The 25,805-nt window shown below is 34.9% G+C and overlaps 1 protein-coding gene across 1 annotated transcript; it reads left to right on the top strand.

The window, feature by feature from the left end:
* The first annotated feature begins 6,842 nt into the window (after positions 1 to 6,842).
* On the top strand, positions 6,843 to 20,491 carry LOC133201153 (zinc finger protein ZFP2-like). The gene is made up of 4 exons (XM_061336936.1): positions 6,843 to 6,911; positions 11,828 to 11,920; positions 13,047 to 13,120; positions 18,285 to 20,491. Exons 2-4 carry the CDS (start codon positions 11,851 to 11,853, stop codon positions 19,068 to 19,070), a joined length of 930 nt encoding a protein of 309 aa, XP_061192920.1. The 5' UTR covers positions 6,843 to 6,911; positions 11,828 to 11,850; the 3' UTR covers positions 19,071 to 20,491.
* Positions 20,492 to 25,805: the final 5,314 nt, after the last annotated feature.

The raw sequence follows: 25,805 nt of genomic DNA on the forward strand, positions 1-25,805 counted from the left end.
TGAAACGAATTGATCAGAGTAAGTACTATATTTTTACACGTAAATTTAATTTTACGACTGTTCATTTAATGTCTGGCTTAAACAGGTTGACAACAGGCGCCTTTTGCTCTACTAGTGATGAGTCCGGCTAAAGCTGTAAATTAAATATGGACAGAAAAGCTTGTTATGATTTTCGGAGATTTAAAAAAAATAAAGGAAACGATCCTAACATAAAGAAAATTCCATATTGAAAGACAGATCCACCTTTAAAAAATAATATATACATTTGTGGTATCTCTCTATTATATAAACATACAGAGAGTAAATATCTTCATACCTGTATGAAGTTTTTCGAAGGTCATAGGTCATTACGTGACCTAATCACACAGCTCAGTACTTAATATCTACATAAAAAGACTTACTCTTCTTGGCAATATAGCATGTTTTTCATGCATAAAAATGTACAAAATACCCAAGTAAAATAATAATCATTTTATTTACAATGTAAACGAGTAATTAATACAGTTCTTGATCGATTTTACATAGAGAATAGAAAACTACGTGTTATAAATTTCATGTCTGAGCTGCATAGTCTCGACGTTTACCCATATTTTTCTTGTAGACCTCTGAATGCTATATTTTTTTTCAATAAACTTTACTCACAATAAATTTGAAAATCTGTTGGAAAATATCAATGTAATGCAATCACGCCACAAACAGCTGACAAACACTGCACTTCGGAAGTTCGGTAGGCACACCTCCATCATCGAGATCGTTGTCTTATCAATGTAAGCTGTCGCCTGTGTCTCCGTGTCAACATCATAATAAATATGCCTTATTGAAATCGTAGATTTTATGTTTCTGATCAAATTTTAAACTTGATTCCAGGTTAACTGGTCCGGACAAGTGTCTCCATCCATCCCTTTCCGACCGAAATTCCTCCAACTTTTTATTATGAAACATCGGACATGTTTCTTGTGTTTTTTAACATCGAATATGGGTTCTCATGAATACAAAAAATCCCAGACACCAATATGCTCACTATAATTGATCACAAGTAGCCTTTCACAGAATATTCCCTTCAAAACAGAATCCTTTGCCAGATGAATTTGAAGCGTAACCGCTTTTCAAGCCGATTTACACCTTGCGTAATTTGTCAAAATATACGACGAACAGTTAGTGCAATATTTATATTCTATTTTATTACATTTTCAACAGTGAAATACTGTGATTTATTTATTGAATAAAAGTGATATTCTCTCATAGTGTGAAAGGATACCAAAATGATATTCTCTCACAGTGTGAAAGGATATCAAAGCAAGTAAAAATTAATTTCTGGCCTGTCATAAGATAGATATAGTAACTAACTCTTGATAGAGCTAAAACTGCAAATTTCTTCCCAAATATGTTGCTAAAATCCATGCTATGTAATGTTTTTAACCTGGTAAGCTAAGACGTCTAAATCGCTCAACTATGACGTCAAGCCTATGACACTGTGTTAAGAAAAGACAGAGGCAAAGGGGAAATTAAAAAAAAAAATTGTAATAAACAGAAAATTCAATGTTTTATAGATGAATATTATGGAATTCCATATACGACAGCCAACTGCTTACTGCCAACTGCTCGCTGCTTACTGCCAACTGCTCACTGCTTACTGCTAACTGCCACACATATTTGAATAAATGTTCATATTTATATTGATATTTATGTGAATTTTCATAACACCAGGAGCGGACCCAGGATTTTTTTTTCCAGGAGGGGTCCACCCCAGTATAAAAAACCCCCCAGATATTTTAAAAAGTAAAGTGAACTCCTTTCCAAAACGTGAAAAACCTATTTCGTGTTGGTGGTGATGGTGGTGGGTGTGGCTTCTTATGCTTCATATCTTCATCTATGACTTCTCATACCAACTTAACACGGACCCGCGTTTCCTGGGGGGGGGGGGGGGTCCAAGGTCACTTTTAGTTGGTTTAGTATATGCATTAAATAACTCTACATATGCCGGGGGAGGGGGGTCCGGACCCCCCGATCCCCCCCCCCCCCCTAGATCCACACATGTAAAACATAACTTATTTGGGAAAACAGGAGAGATGGAAATTGTAGGCGGAATCGAGAGTTAGCGTGCGTAGTTCTTACAATAATAACAAAATTTGGCGGATTTAGGAATTTTCAAACTGTAAAGGCGAGGAAAGAGTAAATCGGCCTTCACAGGATTTGATCACGTGACCGACCCACTTCATTTCCCAGAGAAGTTTTTAAACTTGTTATTTATTTCTTAATTGAAATATCGTCATCTATGTGTTGATTTTGTCTGTTTTAAAAACTTTGATATTGTGCTGAAAATGCATATTTATAAGTAGGTAATCTCTTTACTGATTATCTTCAATTACAGTTATTGAATGCTATATGCTATAATAATTTCATTCATCGTTTTCTTGATAGCATTATATGTAATAGTTTACTTGAAATGCATATTTGTATTTATTACATTTCCGAAAGTGAAATACTGTAACTTATTTATTGAATAAAAGTGATATCTTGTCACAGTTTGAAATGATAAATGTATCAAAATGAAATTCTGTCACAGTGTCGGAGAATATCGGAAGTTTGGAAAATCTCTCGATTTTCCTTCCCATCACGAAGTACTTCCTGGTCTGTTACAAAATAGAGAAAGTAAACAAATCATCCTAACAAAGACTAAGACTGCGAAAGCGTCTAAAAAATGTTGTTGAAATCCATGTTTAGAATGTTTTAATCTTGCAATCGCTTAGCTTTGCTATGATATCTCAGCCGCTAAACTACGCCGCTCCAGTCTATGATATTGTGTTACAAAAGGACAGAGGCATAGGTAAAAACAAAGAAAATGTATTAAACGGAATATTCAATATTTTTTATTGGATATAGAATTGACTTGTGAGACAATTTTTTTTTTTTTTTTTTTTTTTTTTTTTAAATTTACATCCGAGTTTTGCAATTGTGAAAATATCAAAATTTCCTTCCCAAATAAATGCGTAGAAAAGAGACGCTTTTTTTTAGTCCGAAATTAATTGACGAATACCTATCAAGGTATTAAAAAAATATAATTTGAATTAGAATGAGGATAGTAGAGACATGTTTTTTTTTTTTTTTTTTTTTTTTTTTTTTTTTTTTTTTTTTTTTAATAAAAAGAAATTCATCAAATTTTGGGACAAAGTCGATTTTGATGCTTAATATAGCTTGTTCTTTAGTGAAATATACCTTTAGGCATTTCAAGTAGTTTCTCCTATATTTCTTTCAAACTTTTCAAATATAGACAAACCCTACAGTGCCTAGATATTGAACATCTAAAGCAAAGTACTCTTAATTTGTTTTTGTTTTTTTTTTTTTTTTTTTTTTGTTTGTTTGTTTGTTTTTTGTTTGTTTGTTTTTTTGTTTTGTTTGTTTGTTGTTTTTTTTTTTATGCTCTTCTTCTTCTTTCAACTACAGTTCAGTTGGACACGTCATTACTGGTGATGTTAATATAGTTGATAATAAAGATCTACGTAAAGGAGAAAGGCCGAAAACTGTCCTTTCTGTGAGAGAAAGAACTAATCGAGGGTCGCAGTTTGAGGCCTTTCTCCTACTTAAAACATGATTTCCTTTGTTCTGAAAATTAAATAAAGTACAAAATTGGTATCAGATATGACAGGTAGCATACATACAATAACAAGTTCATTGTTTACGGAATGGACAGTCACAGGTAAGCTAGGGATGCAGAGCAATTTTTTGAATAGCCATTGTCTTTCCAGATGCAAATAACAAAAGGTCTTTGTCTTAAGAATGGACAGTTACAGGTGGATTTTGTGGGATACTAGTATTTATACGGTCATGCTTCAAAATCAGTTTACAGTTTGCGTTATAAAGGCATACATGTTTTCCTGTGATGGAGAGTATATGACAGAATCAACATCTAATAAACCAAAATATACACAAAATTATAGTGATATTTGGATCTGGAAACAGAAAAGTAAGTTAGAGTAAAAGAAATATTAGCCAACTTTTGACCCAAAAATGAACTTCGACGATAGATACAGATGATCAAATTCGAATCAAACCTGGAAATGTTTTATTTGTATTCTATTTTTGAGGATATATTGACTGCAGCAGTGTAATGGTAAGATGCAAATTGTGTTCTGAGTGTTGGATTAGCCATGAGCCAATCTTCGACCTGAAAATGTTTTTCAAATCAAATCTTGAAATGTTTCATTTTCTACCGAAATATTACCTGCAGCAATGTAGTGTTCATGGTGCAAACTGTTTTCTGGGTAGAGGATTGATTTTTCCGAAATTTTAATCAAATGTGAAATTGTGTTATTTGAATTCAAGTTTTGTGGAAATTAAGTTTTGAGGATTGAAATAATGTACATTATTCATCGATTTAAAAGAGTAAAATTGAGTGGATGCTGTGCAGACATTGTGTTCTGGATTAACTTAGATCCCCGCGTTCTTTTTGTTATTTACATGTAAATTAAAGAGAATAATGTATTTGTTTTTGTTTCCCTCTTGAACACATTCCAAGGTTTACCTGTAACTCTCCATTCTGTTTGTTTTAACTGTCCATTCTTTTTGAAAAAAACTGTCCATTCTTAAAAGAATGGACAGTTTTCTAAAAAGAATGGACACTTACAGGTAACTAAATGGATTGTTTGAGGAGTTAGCTCAACATTATGCTATAGAATGGACAACACAAACAGAAGGTTTACGTCACAATCATGTTTTAAAAGCAATAAACTTACATGTACAAGGTCCTAAATACAATGAGCCTCGATCTATCAATTGGCGGCAGAACTTCATTTCTATTATATGAATTCTGTCGCAGATTATGCCAAACGTTGGGCTAAATATGAACTGGAAGACTTAAACACTTTGTCAGAATAGATGAAGTGTTTTAGAAATATTAAAGAATGATATTAGAAAATTTAAATTCAAAATGCAAAACCTCCTTCCTTCTAGGGCTGCGCAATAATATCGATATTCCGGTTTATTGCGATCCAGTAACAAAAATTTTAGTATTGCAATACGTTTTTCCAGTACCGATATACTGGCAAACTGCTTGGGCCTTAGATTTCTTAAGTAAAATATGAAATTCAACATGTCAGAAAGTTTTCAATCGTGCCAAACGGTAAGGTTGCTGTTGTATGGTTGCATTTAGTTCCAAAACTGTAGTGAAATCAACAACAAAATTTTTTTAACAATGTATCATATAGTTTTACACCCGTTTCTTAAAGATGGAAGTTGATAAAATAAGAAAAAGAGCATTTTAACTGACAATGAACATATTGCAATACATATCGCAATACAGTTAAAAATATCGCAAAATATTGCATTACGAAATTTCCAGCCGATACCCAGTCCTACTTCCTTCCGTCTTCATTAAATCGGAGATGAAAAAAGAATTAGACTACATGAAAAATATGTCATGGTTCCAGCAGACAAGGCTTGTAACTATTTGTCTTTGATTATTTGTAAGACTCATTATTATAACTATATTTTGGATGAACTTTGTTTTAGTTCGACGTGTGGAAATCCTACATATACTCACATTTCACTTTCCAAGGATGAAATTCTTCAAAATCACATTTCAGTGATTAATTAATATACTTTTAACATTCTGCACAGTCAAACAAGGTGAATTTAGTCTACCCTACCTGTACTGAATTTCTTAACTTCATAAAAATTCTTACAAAAAAGATACATGTATATTGCTAGATCTAGAAAATGTTCTACCAAGCCCCTATCTTTACTCCTAGCAAAAGTATTAACTGTTGTAAAGCGTACTGTGCTCCTGCATATTCTAGAAGTGGTGTAAATCAGATGTGGATCCTCAAAAACTCTAAAGAGCTTTTAGAAAACTTAAAAACCATTTTTTTCTAACGTAAATAACATCAGAACGTACGACTTTACTATACCTATTATAAAACCATTCCTCATGATAGATCGAAAACTAGACTTTTTGATATCATAGACAACTGCTTCTTCAATAAAATCGAAATTCAGAAATTTTCGTACTTGTAATTGGTCATCAACAAAATCCAAAAGGAACTTATATTTTCAGCTTCTTCTTCAGAACCACTGAGCCAATTTCAACTAAACTTGCTACGAAGCATCCTTGGATGAAGGGCATTCTATTCTTTACTTAATAAAGGACTCTGTCTTCTTTCAAGAGGAGACAACTGAAAAATAAGAGCAGGGAAACTGACCTAATTATTTGTGTTATATCCCGTCTAAAAAGTCCATAATTGATGTATATTGTATTTTGACATTAAATGTTTAATACTTTTTAAAAGACGTTACCCATGTTATCTCCATATAAACTTCTTTGAAATACTGGTATCTATATATATAGGATATTTTCTTCATTTTTAGGGGGGAATCCTTTATAACTCTCTCTATCCATGCGCAGAAGGATTTTTTTCTTTTTCAAAGAAGGGTCTAGTATGAAAACTCAACAAAAAAAAAAAAAATCATTCGATAACTAAATAACTTTTCCAAACACGAAAAACTTATCTAGGAAGAGGGAGATGAAGTAGCCATTTTCACTTTTCTTCATATGATATATGATTCGTCCTACAATTTTACGAGGGTTTTTTTTCGGGAGGGGGGGGGGCAAAATTTGGTGTGTGTTTTTTTTTTTTTTGTTTCTTTACCATAGAATTTAAGGATTTTTTTAAAGAACTCTGATACAAATTAATTAATTAATTAATTAATCAATTAATTTACTTATTTATTTATTCATCCATTCATTCGTTCATTCATTCATTCATTTGTGTCCTCTTTCTTTGATCATTACAAATCGGGATCGACATTTCGGTTTGTTTACACCAAAGAAGTGGATCACTGGATGGAGGCATGATGCATTGATGGACTGGTGTATCAAGACAAGTGCATGTGTTATTTCAGCTCTAGTACATAAAGTAGGTAATTTTAAATCATCTACGCCTGATTGACTCTTACCCAAAGCTGTTTCTAAAAATGTATCATTGCAAGGAAAGATGACGTTATTCAATCGCAGAGAATCCTCCATACATGTACATGAGAAAAAAGTACTGAAAAGCGCTTAGCCGCAATGTATACTCACTCTGACAGGTCATCGCATCTTCTCGGGTCTTTCTGGCAAACTCTGAAAAACGTTTCCAAAGTCAGGAGGTGTGAAAATTTGAAACTAAATCAATGGAGTTGCTTTCCATTTATTCAAATATTAGATAGACAGAGTTGATTGTCTCCCTTGTTAATTTATATATATATATATATATATATATATATATATATATATATATATATAAAAGATAATATGTTCACGGTGCGACCGTTAGGGCGAGCACATTGTTCACTTAATTTCAAGATCCGCCTCTTCAAACCGCATGAGACATTTTGAACGTCTAGACTATGACGTCGTATGTTAGCTGCATTTCCATAGGCAAAGTTTGAAAAGTGCAAAAATTTAAACAAAGAATGTTTAATCTACTACCTGTATGCAATATCCATTAAATTAAGTTGAGTTTATTTTTTGTGAATGTTTAGTTGTTTTTACCGTGCGAACGATGTTAGCAGCGAGAACAACAAATGATGCATTGTGGGTCCACAATTACTGCCAAAAAAAATTCTATTGAATGAATGTGCAGTAGTCCGAATTTTCTCTTCGCCCAGGCGTTTTCGTTAGAGCTAGCAGTGACGAGCGGCGCGACTATTAAAGCTCCAATCGACAATTCTCGGCTGACTCGGCTATGCTCTATACAAACCTTGGATGTGATTGGTGGAGGAATATGCTTCAAATCGATGTGTTTCTGTGCCAGAACTGCCTTTTAACTTGTTTCACATATCTTACTGCATAAAGTTCACCAAAAATGTTACCTATCTAGACTCTACAGATAAGAGGGGCTGGCATTGACACTTCTGTAACACATTCAGGGTTGTTTTTCTGCTTGTGATGTCTGAGAAGTTAAAATTGGTCAGGTCTACCCACTTAATCCTGTGTAACACACCTTGAATGCTGGGAAAGGAACTCTTTTGAGATTTTAAACTGCAGGAAAAAGTGCCATATATTCCATATACTGATACATGTATAAACAAAAAGGCCATATCCTACACATCATTTTGAAATCGAAACTTAAAAGTATTCTTACATTGAAGATAACCTACCCTTGTACACAATATCAAATTTTAACGAATTGCGAGAATTTCTTTTATGCCATATTAGATTTTATCAGTATCAATAAATCTATTCATATTTTAATGCTTTGAGAATTATTAATTAATTTGTCTTAATTTCCATCTATAGCAATGTAGCATAATTATGTTTGTATACTGATGTTATGTGACTCAATTTTTAATGAACAAGTACAAATTACATGTATTAGGAATAGCTACAAACAATGCTAAAAAAACCCGGGCCTTAAAATAATTGAAAGTAAGTCAATCTTTTTCTGGTCTCACAATATTAAATGAAATACGTGAGTTTCGAGATTGTAACTCTCCTACGATAGAGGCGCAGAAAGTATCCATATCAGCATGAAAGTGGGACAGGTTGTTAATGTATACAAATGTGCATAAATAAATGAATGATTGCTATGGCTTTTACAATTCCTTTAATGTTTTAGAAAGATGATAATGCTAAGCAATGATCATTTTGATGGTTTTATAAAGCTCTGCTATACATATTTACAAAATTTACTTTCAATTAGGATACTTGAAAATGAAAGAACTCTCTGTAAAAAAAATAATTCTTTGATTGTACAAACCTTTTCTTAAGAGTTATTGGGCTCTTTGAAGTTATTATGAGGGAAAAAGTCATTCAGAATGACAACGTGCAATGATCAGATGCGTGTGTATTTATTTGAGATTCCCTTGTTTGATAAGTTCTTATCCACTGCATGATATTTTCTTTTGTTCTGATTTTTTGCTCATTGAAAAAAATGACGCCTTTACTTTAATTCGGTAATTTTTGATTTGAAGTGTTCATCCCCAAATCAGTTATGATGGTATATAGATGATGTAATGTATCCAATATATAAATAACTGTCCCACCTGCCTGCTTACTCGGAAACAAAACTCCCCTCCCTAACGAAAGAGCGCACCAAGGGAGATAATCTCGAAACTTGCGTATTAAGTGGAGTGTTTTCCCAACAGTTCACTGCCGCTTATGAATAAAAATTCAAAATTTTGATGCGATTTGTCCCTTAGGATATACGCCTGTGTTAGCTTGATGATGGGACCTTTATGTATAGAATGTGCTTAGCAAATCTTATTTTTTAGGTCCCCTCTGACTCATACTTGCTACAATCAAAAAACATGCTTTATAACTTTTAAATTCAATTCAGATTCTAAAATATTTAAAGATATACATATCTTGCATACAATTTTTTTTATTATTCCCACTGAGGACAATTAATATAATGGATTAGAGACATGAAGAATTGAACTTCATTCAGACACTGAAGGGAGCAATATTATTCTATCAAAATCTCTAACAAATTATAAGATACATGTATATGATGAAAGAACTGCTTTAAGATATGTAGAACATACTAAATTAGTAATTTAGGTATAAATGTACAAATGTAACAGGAAAGGAGAAATTGTATGGCTGGGCTAGTAGTTGAACCCTGGACTCCTGCATCACTACTCAGGTGTTTTAGCAACTGAGCTCTCCAGGTTAATATCCAAAGCAACCATTACATTCCTCCCTCCTTAAATAGTCCTCATTGTAGAAGACACACATGAGATCTTGTTTGCTCCTGGCAGGACTTTTACCTGCAAGTCCAGGGGTGGTCAATGACACCAATTTATGTAACAGGATAGGACAAAATGTATGGCCGTATGGGATTCGAATCATGGACCCCTGCATCACTAGTCAAGTGCTCTACTGAGCTATCCAAACTGATATTGATGGTCCAAACCTTTACAGAAATAAACGAAATATGAGAAAAAGAATGACTTCATTATTTTTACCACCAGTGCTTCTCTTTCCTAGAGTATTTTGGGTTAAACTTTTAATTCCTCTGTGTGAATACAGTTCAAATTTAAGCACCATGTTTAAATCTATGTTTAATTAGAATTAATCTCTTCCTGTAAACAGGGCAAAATTCTTTACTAGAAATGTTAAATATAATATTTTTAGCTCACCTGAGCCGAAGGCTCATGTGAGCTTTTCTGATCACTTTTTGTCCGGCGTCCGTCTGTCTGTCTGTCCGTCTGTCTGTCTGTCTGTAAACTTTTAACATTTTCCACTTCTTCTCAAGAACCAATGGGCCAATTTCAATCAAACTTGCCAAAAAGTATCCTTGGGTGAAGGGGATTCAAATTTGTTCAAATGAAGGGCCACGCCCTCTTTCAAGGGGAGATAATAAAGAATTAGTGAAAAATTAATAGCATCTTTTAAAAATCATCTTCTCAAGAACCACAGGGCCAGGAAAGATGAAACACATGTGGAAGCATCCTCAGGTAGGGTAGATTCAAATTTGTTCAAATCATGACCCCCGGGGGTAGGGCGGGGCCACAATGGAGGATCAAAGTTTTACATAGAAATATATAGGAAAAATCTTTAAAAATCTTCTTCTCAAGAACAGCAAAGCCATGATGAGTCATAATTATGTGGAAGCATCCTCAGGTAGTGTAGATTCAAGTTTGTTAAAACCATGACCCCCGGGGGTAGGGCGGGGCCACAATGGAGGATCAAAGTTTTACATTGAAATATATAGGAAAAATCTTTAAAAATCTTCTTCTCAAGAACAGCAAAGCCATGATAAGTCATATTTACATGGAAGCATCCTCAGGTAGTGTAGATTCAAGTTTGTTCAAATCATGCCCCCCAGGGGTAGGGCGGGGCCACAGTGGAGGATCAAAGTTTTACATAGAAATATATAGGAAAAATCTTTAAAAATCTTCTTCTCGAGAACAGCAAAGCCATGATGAGTCATATTTATATGGAAGCATCCTCAGGTAGTGTAGATTCAAGTTTGTTCAAATCATGACTCCAGGGAGTAGGGTGGGGCCACAGTGGGGGATCAAAAGTTTTACATAAGAACATATAGAAAAATATTTCTTCTCAAGAACAGAAAAGCTATTTTAGTCATATTGATATGGAAGCATCCTCAGGTAGTGTAGATTCAAGTTTGTTCAAATGATGACCCCTGGGATAGGGAGGAGACACAATGGGGGATCAAATTTTTACAAAGGAATATATGGGAAATTTTTTTTAAAAAATCTTCTCAAGTACAACAAAGCCATTTGTTATAATGACATTGAAGCATCATCACGTAGTTTAAACCCCCCCCCCCCCCCCCCCCCCCGTAATCATTTCAATACTGAACTGATTTGTGCTTTTGACTAGCCAATGTGCTCATGGGCCTCTTGTAGTTTTTATGAATCAGTCAGATGTGTATTTAGTTACAATTTATATACTGTACAAGTACATAAATTTGTGTATTCAAAATTTAGAGCAATCACTGGGTATGGAGTTGTTGATGAAATCATGAATTAGCGCTACTCATGTCCGGACCGTGTATTGTATATATAAATGATTTCTTAGTGGCATTCATAAATTAGCACATCATTGTCTGCTCCAAAGCTGATAAAATATGAAGCCTGCTTTTTAAAGTACACATACAGTACACAGGAGCAATCTGGCTCCTTTCATGCATTTATCAGTAATCAATATAATAGATCGCGTAACTATAGATATTGTTGATTTTTTACTTTATTTCCAAATAAAGCATTATATCTAGGTCTAATTTCAATGAGTGATATCATTAAAATGGCATTACAAAGTTATTTTTCTCTGATTTTCAAGAATTAATGTAAGGCTTTAAATGATTTGTTTATTTATTTACAGGTTTGTTGAGCAGTAATTAGATTATGTCAGCTGATATCAAGATGTGGCCTAAGTCTTGTTCTGAAAATCAAGTATCAGATGATGTATCAACTGGTAAGCATATTATAGAAAATCCTTTGTGTATATCACTGAGTTAACAGATTTATGAAAGGCAGTCAAGACAGCGGGTCTCAATAGCATAGTGGTAAGTGAAAGTGAAAGTTGGTGAAAATGAAGTCTCCACTGTCACTCGAACTTAGGGTCTCTGGTGTATCTTGCAAGCACTGTAACCACTGAACTATTGATTCTTCTTTACTAAACCATGTCGAACATAAGAAGTGAACATGTTTGACATGTCTGTTCTGCAAGCATCTGTCTATGTACCTCAAGGCCCGAGCTCATGGCTTTTTGCTCCAACTGTCTTCTCCATTGTCTTGCTTCATGGATTGAGTCATTCTACCATTGTTTGAGGGAGTCGCCTTTGATGGTGATGGTACAAAGGGGTACTATGTTGTCCAGAACAACATTCACTCTGGAGTCAAGAGCTGAAGTGAAAGTCCATGTGTCTTTTTGGATGAAAACATAAAACTGAGGTCCAATGTCTTGGTAGGTGTTGGCATGATACAAACCATCACTGATCAATGGCCCTGAGTGCCAAGTATAGGTCTAAATTTGAAGCCCTTCACCAGTATATGGTGACATCAATTTTGTTTTTTGTTTGTATGTTGTTTAACGTCCCTCTCAAGAATTTTTCACTCATATGGAGACGCCACCACTTGCTGGTGGAGAGCTGCAAATTTTGTCCTATACTCGGCACTTACGGCCATTGAGCAGTGAGGGATCTTTTTTATGCCAGCATCTACTGCGACACGGGACCTTGGTTTATAGGGTCTCATCCGAAAGACCAGTCCCCACTTCCCACAGTGGGATTTGAACCCGCAACGTAAAGATAAACTCCTTACTTTGCAACTCTAGAGCAGACGCTCTAACCACTGCGCCACGCAGGCTATGGTGACATCTCTGTACAAGTGAAAAATTCTTGAATGGGATGTAAAACAACATATATCCAACCAACCAAAATATGCCAACAACATTGTCTTAGAAGAATTTGTTTGTTGTTAACTTTGAAATTGAATTGTAAAGGCTACAGTCTTTAGATGCTTTGTCCCAGTAATTATTAACATCCTTGGCTGCCAAAATTTCTTATAATGTCCTTACATAATTTTTGTCTTGATTGTAGAAAAGAAACTGATAATCAAGAATTCTGACCCTGCAAATGAGGAAGAAGAAAATCAACAGCAGAAAATGATAAAGGTAAATGACTTTTAACCCCCTGTTCAAGGTTCTATAGTAATTACTGTGCCAATTTGTCTGTCAGTCTGTCAAATGTAAAATTTTATAAAGTTTCAGAAAAGCTCTGGTTGTAGAACTGTTACTCTGTATTAGGAAGGTCTTGGAATGCAACCTAAGTCAATTAAAAATAGGTAGCAACTTATCCTTTTGATATTTGCCAGTAAATGTACTTGGCACTTTGAGGTTATAGTTGTGGGTCTTTTGAATGAGACCATAAAAACCTATGCCCCATGTCAAAGCACGGGTTGACACACTAAAGAATTATTGCATAATGGTCCTGAGTGCTGATTAAAGGTCTTGATTTTAAACTCTTTAATAGCATTTGCTGACATCTGATATCGGTGAAATAATCTTGCAAGGGATGCAAAACTTCAATAATCAATCTTATATCTAATAATAATCAATTCTCACTCTAGACTGGGGCTTAGTTTGGTCATGTATGAAATTCAATATTTTCTACTGTGTGACATTTCTACTGTGTGACATTTAGCGGGCAAACTATTTTCATGCTTTAAATAAATGCTTAGCTCTTTATCAAATTTGATAAGATCATTGCCTCCGGGTCTCTTGCCATTTTTTAGACTCAGGGGTAGGCCTAAGTTGGCCAAATATGTATATTGCAAATATATTACACTTTTGAAAATCCTCTCTACAACACGGTTGTAAGATCAAATTAACACTTAGCCTTCTCCAAAAATAATGGCCCCTGTACCCATGGATTCAGGCCTCAAGATGTGGCTGAGTTGGTTACATATTGAAAGTATATAACATTTTTGAAAGTCTGAATAGTTTCTTGTCTACATCTAGCAAGAAAGTGATTGCATGATTATAATAACCATGTTCCCTGGGTCCAAGAGTAAAGCCCCTGGGTGAAACAGAAGAAAATCTAGTATCTGCTGTACCTTGCCTTCTATATTCCTAACATTCACGATGACAAGCTGAAATAATATGATAACGTTACAATGAGTCTAGTTTCCCTCTGGATGTGAGTCCAGAGTTAAGTTCTGGGTTGCATTAAAGTGGTCACAGACTAAGAAACTCATGATACTCAGGTGACTGTCAAGGCCCATGGGCCCTTTACATTGTATTTAATATTTGAATTTGCTCTATAGGCAATGAATTGTTTGGAAAGAAAAAGAAATCTGTAAAATTAAGAATACATGTAACGTAACTTAGTCAAAAGGTTAAGGTATTTGGTCCAAATTGTTTAAAGACTCTTTGGATGAAAGAAAAATCTTCAAATGAAGGTTAAGGGTAATGATATCACTATTGATAAGGATGCTAGCTCACCTGAACAAAAGGATTCATGTGAGCTTTTCAGATCACCTGTCCCCTGTAATGCTGTTCACTCCATCCATCAATCTTTTAACTTCCATATTTTTAGGTCACCTGAGTAAACTCAGGTGACCTATTGCTATCTGTTTTTGTCTGTCGTTGTACGTCGGTCGTAAACTTTTGAACATTTTTAGCTTCTTCTCTGGAACCGCTCAACCAATTTCAACCAAATTTGGTATATAGCATCTATGGGTGAAGGGGAACAAAAATTGTGAATTTCATGGTCCCTGCCCCCCTGGGGCCTGAGGGGTGGGGCTAAAACCACCAAAAATAATACAATCTTTAAAAATCTTCCTCTTTACTCCTGGACATCAAGCAGTCAAACTGTTGGCATCATTGTAATAAGCATGGAGCCCTCTACCAAAATTGTGAAATTCATGGCCCCAGGGTCAGAGGTTCTGGCCCCAGGGTGGGGGTATATAGATCATATAGTGAAAGTGCATTATTTCTTTGAAAATCTTCTTCTCTGCTCCTGGGTATTAAATAAAGTTATTAAGTACATAGTTATGATGAGCAAGAGTGCCTCTGCCAAAATTGTGAAATTAATGGCCCCAGGGTCAGGGGTTCTGGTGTTAGGGCGGGGCTCTATTGATTATATAGTGAAAATGCATTATTTCTTTGAAAATCTTCTTCTCTGCTCCTGGGTATTAAATAAAGGAACTAAGTACATAGTTATGATGAGCAAGAGTGCCTCTTCCAAAATTTTGAATTTCATGGCCCCAGGGTCAGGGGTTCTGGTGTTAGGGCGGGGCTTTATAGATTATATAGTGAAAAAGCATTATTTCTTTGAAAATCTTCTTCTTTGCTCCTGGGTATTAAATAAAGTAACTAAGTACATAGTTATGATGAGCAAAAGTGCCTTTTCAAAAATTGTGAATTTCATGGCCCCAGGGTCAGGGGTTCTGGTGTTAGGGTGGGGCTCTATAGATTATATAGTGAAAATGCATTAATTCTTTGAAAATCTTCTTCTCTGCTTCTGGATATTAAATAAAGTAACTAAGTACATAGTTATGATGAGCAAGAGTACCTCTTCCAAAATCGTGAATTTCATTGCCCCAGGGTCAGGGGTTCTGGTGTTAGGGTGGGGCTCTATCGACTATATGATGAAAATGCATTAATTCTTTGAAAATCTTTTCCTCTGCTCCAGGGCATTAAGGTGATAAACTAAGTACATAGTTATGATGAGGAGGTGAGCCTCTTCCAGAATTGTGAAAGCCATGGCCCCTGGGACAGGAGAAAATTGTCTTCTCTACTCCTGGGTATTATTTAAACAAACTAACTACATGGTTATGATGCATAAGGATGCCTTTTTAAAAATTGTGAATTTCTTGGCCCCAGGGTCAGGGGTTCTGGTGTTAGGGTGGGGCTCTATTGATTATATAGTGAAAATGCATTGATTCTTTGAAAATCTTCTTCTCTACTACTGGAGATTATTTAAACAAACTAAGTGCATGGTTATGATGCATGAGGATGCCTTTTCAAAAATTGTGAATTTCTTGGCCCCAGGGTCAGGGGTTCTGGTGTTAGGGCGGGGCTCTATAGATTATACAGTGAAAATGCATTGATTCTTTGAAAATCTTCTTCTCTGCTCCTGGAGATTATATAAACAAACTAAGTGCATGATTATGATAGACAAGGATGCCTCTTCCAAGATTTTTAAATATATGGCCTCAGTTTTTGGGGTTCTTTCGGAGTGGGGGGGGGGGGGGCTCTATTGATTATATAGTGAAAAAGCATTAATTCCATTAATCATTAATTAATCCTGTCTGCTCCTTAGTGTTGAGCTGATAAATAAATTGCTTAGCTATGATGAAAATGGGAGCTTCGAACAGAATTTTTAAATCTTGTGGTCCTAGGGTCAGGGGTTCTGGCATAATGGGGGGGGGGGGGGGGCTTTTGATAATATAGTGGAAAAGTGTTAATTCTTTGAAGTCCATAGTTATGATGATGAGGGTAACTCTTCCAAATTTGTAAATTTCTTGACCCTTGGTCTTGGGTTCTGGTGTGGTGTTAGGGTAAGGCTTTGTTGAATCTGTAGTGAAAATGCATTGTACCTGTGAAATTCTTCTCTGCTTCTGGGCATATTGGAAGCAAACTGAGTAAAAGTTTAAATGATATGAGTAAGCATATTTTTACCAAATTTTTAAACATCTGGACCATTGGTCTAAGCATTCTGGTCCTGGGCAGGGCTCTATTAATTTGTATTCTACTGAGAGAAGTTACTCCCCTTTTCCATTCACCTTTCATAATTAATCACTGTAAATAATGTATTTGAAAGGTTAATAGAATAAGATAATTATGCAAGAATGTTTATCGTATAATTAAAAAAGTACTTTCTTAGTTTTAATAAACAGGTAGACCTGTAAGTAATAGATAAATAAAAATGAGACAAAAATAACTTATCTTATTAAAAGTTCTTCAAAGACCATAAGAGAGGTCAATGCTAGAGGTCTTAATATGGGTTTATAAATAGTACAGAAGCACTAATAGTTTGTTAATAGTCTGCATAGTGTTAAGTGGGGGACAGATTAGAACTTAATTTATGAGTTGATACTGAATACTAGACTAATTATTTTGTTGATCCTGATCTTCCTTCTTCTCTTGCTTTAGGGCAACAAAGCTTCAACTATCAGTGTATTTAACTTCTAAATTGTTGTATTATACTCAGGTGACCGTTAAGGCCCTTGGGCCTCTTGTCATAATTTCAAGATCTTTTAAAATATTTCTTTCCAAAGTACGCAGGGAAGGTATGATGAACCTCAAATTGTAGTAGGGGATAACCAGTTTAATATGGGAATAGATAGGGAATTTTTGTCTCTAAGTCACATTTCAATTGATCATGACTATTCACATAAAAATGCAAGCATCCTTAGATAGTGCAGATTCATATTTGTTAAAATTTTGGCTACTGGGGTATCAGATCAAAGAATGTCTGTAGGTGTAGAGACCTAAAACAGGGGCTCAAAGGTCTGTTGCCCTTTGTGTATTTTTGATGCCTGTAATGCACCTTGATATCAAAGATTTGTTGGTACATGAAAGAGGTAAATTGAGATTTGGAATCATAATGTAGACACTCACATGGATCTTCACCGAATTCCATTCGAGACAGACTTTCATGTTTCTTAGCTCACCTGAGCCGAAGGCTCAAGTGAGCTTTTTTGATCACATTTTGTCCAGCATCCGTATGTCTAGCTGTCTGTCTGTCCGTCTGTCTGTAAACTTTTCACATTTTCGACCTCTCCTCAAGAACCACTGGGCCAATTTCAACCAAAATTGCCTCAAGGTATTCTTGGGTGAAGAGGATTCATGCCCCCTTCCAAGGGGAGATAATTACAGTAACAAATTAGTGAGAAATTAATAGCATCTTTTAAAAATCTTCTTCTCAAGAACCACTGGGCCAGGAAAGATGAAACTCATGTGGAATCATCCTTAGGTAGTGTAGAATCAGGTTTGTTCAAATGATGCCTCCCAGGGGTAGGGTGGGGTCACAATGGATGATCAAAGATTTACATAGGAATATATATGAAAAAACTTGAAAAATCTTCTCAAGAACAGCAAAGCTTTGTTGTTTCAATACTGAACTGATATGTTCTTTTCCTAGCCAATGTGGTCAGGTGAGCGATGTGGCCAATGGGCCTCTTGTCCCTTGTAGAATGAAAGAGGGAGGTATTTTGCGTACGTATTTTGCATACCACTGGTTATTTCAAGTCATGATTGACTATTGTCTTAATATTATCAAACAAATTACCTTGATATAGCATTAAAAGATGTGATTTTGTCAATTTTACAGGAGGAACAAATGGCTTATTTGATCACTTCACATATTCAAAGTGATGCTGAAAAGTTAAAAAACTTTACTGCTGACAACAACGAAACGGAGATTAGTGCCAATTCAAGCAAAAAGTGTTATAAATGTAACATATGTGACAAACTATTAAGCCGTTCAAATCATTTGCAGAGACACATGAGGACACATACTGGTGAAAAACCTTTCAAATGTGATTTGTGTGTGAGAACATTCGGTGAAAAATCTCATTTAAATAGACACATGCGTATACACATGGATGAAAAACCTCATGTATGTGATGTGTGTGGAAAGGCTTTCCACCAATCAGGTCACTTACAGATACACAGAAGGACACATACAGGTTATAACCCCTATAACTGTAGCGTGTGTGGAAAGGCATTCAAGCAGTCAGCACACTTATGGAATCACATTAAAATACATACGGGTGATAAACCTTATGAATGTGATGTGTGTAATAAAGCATTCTCTGATTCAAGTACCTTTCGGGTACACAAGAGGACTCATACAGGTGATAAACCTTATAAATGTGTTGTTTGTGAGAAGGCATTTTGTTATACAAATAACCTAAAGAAACACTTGAGGACACACACAGGTGATAAACCATATAAATGTGATGTATGTGGGAAGACATTCAACCGATCAGATACTTTGAAGATTCATGTAAGGACACATATGGGTGATAAACCTTATAAATGTGATGTGTGTGAGAAGGCATTCAAGCGATCAGATCACTTGAAGACACATATGAGATCACATACGCGCAGGTGATAAATCTTAGAGATTTGTGCGGTGTTTTTTTGGGAGGCATTCTATGTTTCAGCTACCCTACAACTACACCCTTGTGGACACAGAGGTGATAAACCATATATATGCAATGTACGTGGGTAGACATTCAACCAATCAGGCACCTTACTTAAGACACATACACACCATGACGGATACAGCTGATAAACCTTATAAATGTGGTGTGAGAATGTGCGTAGTCAGTCATAATGAAGACAAATGCTATTTAAACACCTTATGAAAATGGAGCCTGTGGAAAAGAGGTTCATCAGACAAGAAAAAAGAGACATATTTGCATTTGAGGAAAACCTTTCTCATAAGTAGTTTTTCAGTCGATCTGAACTACATAGTGTAGATTGAAATATGTTGAGATTTTGCACATAAGGCCATCTTTAAAAAATTGTTTGTTTGCCCTCTCATGACCGACTGGCTAAAAATGGCCTGACTCAAAACTTCTTTTAACCTCTAGGAAACTTTTTTTTTACTATTTTCCCCAGAATTTTCTTATCCTATCAACAAGCAAGTTGAATTTTTTTGGGGAAAAAATTTTGTCACCTGCCTATCGACCCAATTTTTTTTTCATTTTGAGTCGGGAGAGGGCAAATAAACATTATTTTAAAGACGGCCTAATATCGCCGGTGATGATGTGTGCCTTTAATTTTTGCATAAGTTGTCGGCATTCTCTGTGAGTCCTTCAGTTTGATTTGGCTTGCAGAGATCATGGATCATTTCCCTGAAAATATGAACAAGCATTTGTGGAAACTAAACCAATAAATACATGTATTTGATTGCTGTTAGTTTCTGTTTCCATGGTAACGGTCTTCTAAAATTGAACAAATTTAAATTTTCAGGTGTTTTGATTCTTCAGGTTGGCTTTGTGAAATGACAAATAATGTAAATGATCACGTATGAAGGAACGGTTAATGTTTTATAAGTCAATAAACATGATAAGGCTACATGTAAACTATATTGGTCAATTGTAACATTAACGAAGTCATGAGAGTAAAAAAATGTAATGTGTAGGTTTATGCTATAAATAGACCAAAAAAAAACATGTATCTAATGTTTCTAAAGAGGAATCAATGTATTGATTATTTCCTTCAAAACATCTTGGTTGCTATGGTTACAGGGCTTTGTGCTATGAATTTGCAATAAAAAATATGAACTGAGCGTAACAAAAGTAAAGATTAAAAGAAACTTTTATCTGATATAATTAGACAGATATTGAGCAATATTCAAGTAAAAGAAAGGTTTTAAAAAAAATATTCATTCCTTACTAGGATGATTGTCTAGGACTCAGAAGACCATGCAGTTTTGCTCTAAGAAATAATATCATTTCCTCTACGACTTTTATTTTAAAATGTACATTTAACATGCTCGTTTATGAAATACACATGTATGTTTAAGCCATATCTTACATTAAATGTGATTAAGAAATATGACAAGGTTTTTATGGTTATTTACTAGGCAGTGCATATATGTTAACATATTGAAGAAACATTTCAATATTTGTTAGCATTTTGCAATTCGATTTTAAATCACCTGACCTGACTGTTCAAATGAGCTTTTCTGTTCACATTTTTTCTATCGTCTGTCAGTCCGTCTGTAAACTTTCCACATTTTCGATTTCTCAAGAACCACTGGGCCAATTTCAACCAAACTTGCCTCAAAGCATCCATGGATGAGGAGGATTCAAGTTTGTTCAAATGAAGGGTCACATCCTCTTTGAAATGGAGATTTTAATCAAGAATTGGTGAAAATTGAGTGACATCTTTTATATCTCTTAATTCCTCTCAAGAACCAAAGAGCTAGAAAAGTTGAAACTTATTCGACAGCTTAATTACCAAGATTACATAGTGTAGATTCACATTTGTTCAAATCATGATCTTCGGTAGTAGGATAGGTCCACAAAATGTGATCATAGTTTTACATAGGAGTACATGTATATAGGAAAAATCTTTTAAAGTTGCTTTTTAAGAACCACTGGACCAAAATACATGTAATTGAAACTTACATGAAAGCTTCATTTTTTAGTGTTCATTCAAATTTATTCAAATCCCACAATAGGCGATCAAAATCATACAAAGGAATATATAGAAAAGGACGTACTATTGTGTGGTGTTCTTGTCCAACTGTCTGTCTTTTTGTTAGCTTTTTTAGCTCACCTGAGCCGAAAGCTCAAATGAGCTTTTTCTGATCACAGAGTGCTCAGCTTCCGGATGTCGTGTTTCGTCTGTAATCTTTTCACATTTCCGACTTCTTTCCAAGAACGTCACTGGGCCAATTTCAACCAAACTTGTCACAAAGCATGCTTGAGTGAAGGGAATTCAAATTATTCAAATGAAGGGTCACACCCTCTTTCAGAGGAAGATAATTCAGAATTAGTGCATGAAAAATTAATGGCATCTTTAAAATACTTCTCAATAACCACTTGACCAGAGAAAATGAAACTTCATTACATAGTGTCGATTGAAATATGTTCAGATCTTGACCACTTACATTTTTAAAAATTTTAGAACTAAATGATTTTTTTTCTCTAGCCAAAATGTTTAGATAAGCGATGTGGCCCATGGGCCTCTTATTCGTGTCCGACTCATAACTTAAATACTATGAGGCATAGAATAATCAATGCCTCGGCTGGTATATACTGGGTGGAAGGTATGTGCACATTAAAAGTAGGCCACCATGATAATATGGCCAAGTATGGCAAAACCATGTCTGGCTCATAACAGTATTGGACAACTATTAGACCTAGAAACATCAAACTTAGTCAATTAATTCATTTTATGTAGAAGATACATGTATATTGTACCTTCATTGTGACTAGTTGTCGTCGTTGTTGTCACGGTCCACTAGTCCGAAAGTTCTTTGGTCCGACGGTCCACTAGTCCGAAGGTTCACTAGTCCGACGGTTCACTAGTCCAAAGGTCCACTACTCCGAAGATTCACTAGTCAGAAAACCCGATATAGTCCGTAAGTTAAACGGTTCAAAGTGTGTGGCTCTGCGGAATTCTTCTATATTGTACCTTAAGCTCCTGAAGTTTGAAATTCGGACCACAAATTATTAATATTACGACTTAGAATTACTAATAGAAATTTGAAACTTCCTTCTTATATTCTTATATTCCTGCATCTCAACCCTTTCTTTCTCCACTGTTGACTGCTCAAGGTGAACATCTATGAATTTATAATTGACTTTTCTTCAGAATCAAGTAACTGCAGTACTTATCAAAACATAAATCATTTACTTTTTCCTATATATACATGGGGGATTGTAATATGTAATTCAATTACTTATGGTAGACCTCAACTTCCTTGTTAATCTTTTTCATACTCAGCTCGGAACTTTTCTTTATATATATCTGTTAATTTATTTAATGAACAGTCAAGCATCGTTCTTTTCTATGGAGTTCAATATATAGTAAATACTCTTATAGCGAACCCGCTTATAATATATTGACACTTACAGCAAAGTGATTTCCATTTCCCATGGCATTAAAATATCATGAACTTAACTTCCTAAGAACGTGTCTTACTGTATTAAATATAGCACTTGATTCATTGTACACAGCTATTAAGAAAAAGTTTTGAACATAAGAAGCAACAAAAACAAGTGTAATTCAATAACTATGTAATATATAACACATACACGATTTGACCAGAGCAGTAAAACTATCGAAAAATGCATTAAATTTTAACAATAAAGTTCACCGCCACAATGTATGATACGCCCATATTACGGGTTCCTGCATGATTAACATAACTATATATGTATAATTTCACGTTATAATGAGAAAGTTTCGCGAAACTAACGCGTTATAACGGTGAAGTTTCGCGTTAATTGGCGAAAGTTTTGCGCTGTAACGCGAAAGTTACGCGTAATAACGCGCAACTGTCACGTTTATTCGCGAAATTTGCGGGTTATAACGCGAAAATTTTTTTTTCGCCCCCTGGAATCGAAGATTTAGGGGTATATTGTTTTTGCCTTATCCGCAAAAACTTTAACATTGCCCATAACTTTTGATTAGATCTAGAGCTATGGCTTTTATATTCACATGTGTATTCCTTGTGACAATACCTTCCCTTTTCACCCTTAGTCGGGAAAGGGCAAACAAACATTATTTTAAAGTTTGTGCAATATATATATATATATATATATATAGATATAGATTTATATATATATATATATATATATATATATATATATATATATGTATGTATGTATGTATGGCTCCTTGTTATGATATGTAAACAAAAAGTTCGTAATTTTTTTCCGAACGGACTAGTGAACCTTCGGACTAGTGGGCCGTGGACTTGTGAACCTTCGGACTAGTGGGCCGTGGACTTGTAAACCTTTGGACTATAGTGGGTCTTTGGACTAGTGAACCTTCGGACTAGTTGGTAGACCCTGTCGTTGTCACATTTTCATCTTCTTCTCATGATCCACTTATCTAATATTTCAACCAAACTTGCCTCAAATCATGCTTGGGTGAATGAAATTCAAATTTGGTCAAATGAAGGGCCAGACCCTCTTTCAAGGGGGAGATAATTCAGATTTAATGAAAATTTAATGGAGTATTTTTTCAAATCTTTTCAGAACCATTGGAGCAGAAAATATTTATTAAAATTTTTGTGAAAGCTTCATTACACAGTTAATTTATCTATTTATTTATTTTTTAATTATGATCCCCGGTGGTTGAATTGTAGATCAATGTTTTACTTACGAAGATATTTGGAGAAGATCTTTAAATTTAAAATCTTCTTAAGAATAGCAGAGGCATGATAAGCATATTAAGGAAGCTCTAAACACTAACAAAAAGTGCTTTTTGGACTTGGAGAAAAATATATCATATAAAGGTGTGCATATTGAGACTATTTAATTCAATTTTAACATATAGGGTACGTGCCTTATTCCTGCAGGAAAAATGTCCAAAGACAATGTACTATGCGTGAACAGAAATCACTGTTGTATATTTTAATCTATTACAAATTGTGTAATTAATATAACTATAAATAACCATTTTTTCTACCTTACTTCTAAGGGCAGGGCACTCTAACTGTATAAAACTACCCTACAATTAGATCTCTTTAGTGTGCAGTGTTTATAGAGCTTCCTTAATGTGGATTTTTTTTTTTGTATTTGTTATTTATTAAACAAAAATAAAAAAAAAAAATCACTGGGCCAGGGTGTAAATTAGGGGGTCGGGGATCCTCTCTACAAGTAACGCTGTGCTACATTTGCCTAATAATTAAGAATTATTTTTTTTGTCAGAATTATAATTTCAACATGTTCAATGTAAAATCTCTAAACCTATAATGATATGTTTCGTAATACATGTAGAAATATTAGGATGATTCGTGATAAATTTACATATATATATATAGTGAATATTATAATATTATTCTCTATTGAGAAGTTGATGACTCGTTTTAATATTCCCCCTGAGGGGGGGGGGTATTAAAACGAGCCATCAACTTCTCAATAGAGAATAATTATAGGCGTCGAACCGGGAAGAGGGCTAGTGGGGGAAGGGGACTCAGCTCCCTACCCCACTTTTCTTTGCAAAGATAGACATAGGCTTTAAAAATTACAATTGATGCTACATGTAAGTCCCAAAACGTTTTTTGTTGGTTCACCCCCCCCCCCCCCGAAGTTTCAATTATCCCCCCACCCACTTTCAATTTGCTTCCGACGTCTATGATAAATCATACTTAAGCATTGTTAATGTCAAGGAGTGAATTTATGTATTTTACTTTTACTTTGATGTTCCAGTATCTGTGTTAAATTTATCAATTTGACATATCTCCCCCTCCTGCCCCACGGTATCAATGACAGTATTCTAAATTTTACTTTCAGCGTAGAGATAAAAGGTTAAACATTTCCTGTCTTGAGAATTCTGCCTAAATTGATGTCAACCATCTTTCTTTTGATGTTACAATTTCAGTTTTTATTCCATTTCATTGGATATCTTAAGAAATGTGGGAGGAGTTTGGGGGAAAGAGATGAGATTTGTGTGTATGTTAGTTTTGAGTCTTAGAGTAGAGTTTTAGCGAGTTGAATGTTACTTTTTGGAAATTGATGAATAAAGAACCATAAACATGTAGTGACGAGTGTTTTCTTGGAAGGCATAATCGCATCGTCACATTAAGTAGTACTTAGGCATGTTCTATAGTCAAAGGACTGCGCATAAATCACACTTGTGACCATGGTGACCCTACTTCGAAATCTTTGCACCGGGCTTTATGTTACGAGCCCTTGACTAGTAATCCAGGGGGCCTGGGTTCAAATCCTGCTCTTGTCCGTCGCAACATTTTCTGCCTCGCTGGTTACGCAATTTCTATCTAATTTCTATCGTACTTATGGTTGCGTAACCAGCGAGGCAGAAAATGATAATATATAAAATATCTGCATTGAAAATGTACTTAATTTCTATCGTACTTAATTACATTTTCAATGCAGATATTTTATATATTATCATGATTATAGCATAGAATGCATCGTAAATTTCTCTGACATTTAAAAAAAAATTGTCGTGGAAAAAAGTCGAAAGGCCCAGGAAACAGTGGGAAACACTGGGAAAAGAAACAAAATGGTGAAGGGTTATGTGATTGAATACTAGGAGTCCTACACATGAAGTCAGTATTTTTTTTTTTAACACAGCTATTATTTAATATCGGGATCGAGATTTCGGTTGTTTTACTCAAAAGATAGCTCAAACG

The sequence above is a fragment of the Saccostrea echinata genome, unplaced genomic scaffold, assembly GCF_033153115.1.
Source record: "Saccostrea echinata isolate AGI-Se365-2 ecotype Australia unplaced genomic scaffold, CSIRO_AGI_Sech_v1 ptg000042l, whole genome shotgun sequence".
NCBI classification, from domain to species: Eukaryota; Metazoa; Mollusca; class Bivalvia; order Ostreida; family Ostreidae; genus Saccostrea; species Saccostrea echinata.

Bases quoted from the DNA above. Each gene is read 5' to 3' on its own strand.
- LOC133201153 (XM_061336936.1), top strand. From the start codon at position 11,851: ATGTCAGCTGATATCAAGATGTGGCCTAAGTCTTGTTCTGAAAATCAA. The intron at 11,921-13,046 runs GTAAGCATATTA...TCTTGATTGTAG, and splicing joins ATCAGATGATGTATCAACTG to AAAAGAAACTGATAATCAAG. The intron at 13,121-18,284 runs GTAAATGACTTT...TCAATTTTACAG, and splicing joins AACAGCAGAAAATGATAAAG to GAGGAACAAATGGCTTATTT.